This window comes from Lactuca serriola, chromosome 4 (genome assembly GCF_051521515.1).
Source record: "Lactuca serriola cultivar US96UC23 chromosome 4, Lser_US96UC23_V15, whole genome shotgun sequence".
In the NCBI taxonomy this organism is placed as follows: domain Eukaryota; kingdom Viridiplantae; phylum Streptophyta; class Magnoliopsida; order Asterales; family Asteraceae; genus Lactuca; species Lactuca serriola.
The window spans coordinates 62,178,599-62,181,960 of record NC_136411.1 but is presented as its reverse complement, the minus strand read 5'-3'; the positions used below and the strand labels follow the sequence as shown (position 1 = coordinate 62,181,960).

General features: G+C 31.6%; 1 protein-coding gene across 1 annotated transcript; it reads right to left on the bottom strand.

The window, feature by feature from the left end:
• Positions 1–407: 407 nt before the first annotated feature.
• LOC145098432 (citrate synthase, mitochondrial-like) lies at positions 408–3,114 on the bottom strand. The gene is made up of 9 exons (XM_079036069.1): positions 2,987–3,114; positions 2,791–2,842; positions 2,276–2,326; positions 2,144–2,171; positions 1,874–1,986; positions 1,723–1,786; positions 1,551–1,633; positions 1,309–1,358; positions 408–639 (listed from the first exon to the last, which is right to left on the bottom strand). The coding sequence occupies exons 1-9, from the start codon at positions 3,112–3,114 to the stop codon at positions 582–584; spliced, it is 627 nt and encodes a 208-aa protein (XP_078892195.1). The 3' UTR covers positions 408–581.
• Between the last annotated feature and the right edge of the window lie 248 nt (positions 3,115–3,362).

Sequence of the window (3,362 nt, the reverse complement as noted above, 5' to 3'; positions counted from 1 at the left end):
GACAGTTTTCTACGGCCTGTCCTGTGTAAAAAAAATTATTTAGTGGCTTGAAAAATATTTTTGGACCTACTTAAACAAAAAGTATGAAATGATCCAGAAGTCAAAAAGTCATGTATTTTATATGCTTGGAAAACTCTGATGTGTAGTTTTCAATGGAAAAAAATGCAAGTCTTTTTATGTTTTTAGAGGGAATTATGATGTTTTTGCCATACGATGTCCAATATACGAAAAATATTCGGTGGTCAAAAAAAAAAAATTTGGACTAACTTCAACGTGAAATCTAGAACGATTCTAAAGACAAAAAAGTTATGTATTTATACGCTTGGAAAGCTTTGGATGTGTAATTCCCAATGAAAAAAAACAAGTATTTTGGAGGTTTATAGATGGAGTTATGATGCAACATTCCGTTAAATAAATAATAATAATAATAATTAGAAAGGTAACCCCCGCATTGCGGGGGTCGGAAGGTGTCGCTTTTGTGTGGAACTATAATACAACTTTCTAATTGGTAGCTACAGTAAAATATGTTGCTATTGTCTACGTTTCGCCCATTTACAGATACACAAATATGTTGTAGTATGCTATAATATAATGACCCCTTTGTGTTGCAAAGTAAATAGCAAGTGCGGCAGCAACACCCTGTTAAAAAAAGTAAAGTATTACCTCTCGAATATTAAATAAAGCAATGGCTAAGGTTATGGCCAATACGAAGACCCTATAAAACAAACATAAGCAGTATAAAAATATGGACAATGTTTCAATACAATTTTCTAAAGTCAGTTGGGTATTAGTAATCGTATACCTACAAATCAACAATACACACACTTTCGGTAATAGATCAAGTCATTCTTTTTAGAAAAAATAAAGAGCAAAAGAATATGGTAAACGAAATAACAAAGAATAAAGAAAAAATGTTGAATTTAGCAACTATTTAGAAACATGTGGCGAAAGTCTGAATGTTAAAAAGTTCGGGTTGATAATAGAAGATGAAAAAAGTATCAAAATAGAAGAATGTTGGAGAACAGTATTAAACTATAATTGGATTAAAGAAACGGAGCACTTTTGGGAAATACCAAAATTGCCCTTGATATTTATTGGTTTTAGGCTAACATATATACCAGGTTTTTTTGTCCATATTATAGCATTCAACATTCATCAAAACATTACAACTGGTAGTTGAGCAATCAATGAAAGAGAGTCCTCAAATGTTGGCTCTCGGTATCCTGAATCATAATAATATGTATATAAATCATGTTTTGCATTAAAAATAAGTGCCTTAAGAAAATATAAGAATTAGAAGAAACCCACTTGGATTTATGGATTCCATTCTCATAAGCTTTTGCGAATTCACTTTGTACCTGTGAAAAAAGGAGTGTAGTTAAATTGTCGAGTATATTAAAGAAGTTACACTGCTTAATTGCTTATAATATTAGTTTAACCTAACAACATGATTTTATATAAATATAAGGTGTGTAAAGTATGTTCCTATTTGCTATTTCCTGCCAAATTGTCCTTTTTTTGTAAAGAAACGATTACATGAAAAAACTAACCTGCAAAGCCATGACACCAGTTGTAAACTGAGTCATTGGATGAGCTGTTATAGGTAATGCATTGATGGCTTTATACACATGATCTGCAACAATAAACAAAATACACCAATAAATAAAAAGTTTAACTTTTTATAAATTTAAATTAAGAGGAAATGAAATTACATTACATTACCTGGGATGGTCGCACGACTGCGTAATTCTTTGGACAAAGCATTCACTTGTTCTATTGTTGGGATCTTATTGATGAAGAATATTGAAACCAAAAAAATGTCTATAAATAAAATAAAAATAAACAAATTAGACATTAACATTCAAGAGTTTACCTTTCTAGTCAAAAGAAGCCAGAGAAGGCCCTCAGGTAATGGCTCTACACCAGGTTTTGCTGCTGGCAATACTTTCTGGCATTCAGGTATGGAGAGACCCCGAAACCAAATTCCTTGAATTATTATTTATTTATGAAATATATATTAATATCAATATCATTGACTATTTACAACTTATAATGATTAAAAATAGATAAAAAGTTCATCAACGGGAAGATAGAAGATATAATACCTCATTTGGATCAAGTAAGGATATTTCCCATAGCAAACCTGTCATTCCTCTCATCCCACCGAGTACCTTGTGAAAATTTGTAACAAAAGATGTAGATATTATGAAACTTAAATAGATAGTGAAACCAAAAAGTTCACAAATAAGATATAAGTAAAGAAGCATTGATTTACCATATCAACAAAACAGTTAAGTATAATGACAAATTTACCCTCAAAGAAAAACTTTGGTAACATATACAAATAAATAAGCAAAGTGACTATAATTTTTTATTTTGGTAAACTAAAACAACTAAAGCTGATGCAAAAACATGAAAAAACAAAAGAATAGTGAACCCTTGTATAATGCCAAAACAATTTCAAGCTTTAAGGAACCACCACGGTTTCACTTTGAATAGAGTCTTGGATTTTGATTTTGTGTAGGTATCGAAAGGAAGAAAGTCAACCATATCTGAAAAATAACCAAGAAGATTGTTAGTGTTTTGGATCCAACCAAGAAACATACTCAAGCGAAACATGCGAAAAAAAAAATTTCATACCGGAGTAGTCAAAGTAGAATGCTATATCATCACTTCTAATGTCATTTTCTCACTCAATCCTACCTCTCTGTTCCCTCACCTATAAAAGCAGGACCAAAAGGGATAAAAACGTTAAATGCAGATAAGAAAAAAAGGTGTCACTTAAATCACTGTACTTAAACTTGTGGTTATCTTTGTATAGAAAGCTCTAAGAAGATCTGATCTAAAATTGAAAAAGACACAAAAAGAAACAAAGAAGGTGGTTTTATAATGGGAACTGGGAAGGGTGTATGCAAAAAAGAGATAAAAAATTAGTCTAAATTAAAAATAAAAAAAATTAATGAAGGGGATGAGCTCATGAGCATACCTTACACTGGAGGATCCTGCTGCGACCTCTTGAAATCCCTCATTAACCTCTTCTTTGCCGGTGTCGATATCCTCAACTCTTGTTACAGACATAAAAAATCGACTTTGAAATTTCAATCCACCGATCATGTATCCTGTGTCTAGTTCGCGTGAGATTATCGATAATCAAGTGCCATTAACATACCTATTTGTATTCTAATCCTGGATGTATAAACCTAGTAATATTCGTAAGATGAGAGACGATATTTAAGCACTAATTGAATGAATGATATAACATGTTACTCGATTCTAGGGTTCCGTTATATGAGCGTGATAGCGTGATAATTAGATGGATAGTTGAAAAGGATTGAGAAATCTTGTTGCCTGGAAAGTTAAGC

What these genes read in the sequence shown, in the direction of transcription:
- LOC145098432 (XM_079036069.1), bottom strand. Translation starts at nt 3,114, where the DNA reads ATGATCGGTGGATTGAAATTTCAAAGTCGATTTTTTATGTCTGTAACA. An exon ending in TAACCACAAGTTTAAGTACA is followed by an intron (nt 2,327 to 2,790) that starts GTGATTTAAGTG and finishes ATGTTACCAAAG; the next exon opens with TTTTTCTTTGAGGGTAAATT. An exon ending in CAGTCGTGCGACCATCCCAG is followed by an intron (nt 1,634 to 1,722) that starts GTAATGTAATGT and finishes TTATTGTTGCAG; the next exon opens with ATCATGTGTATAAAGCCATC.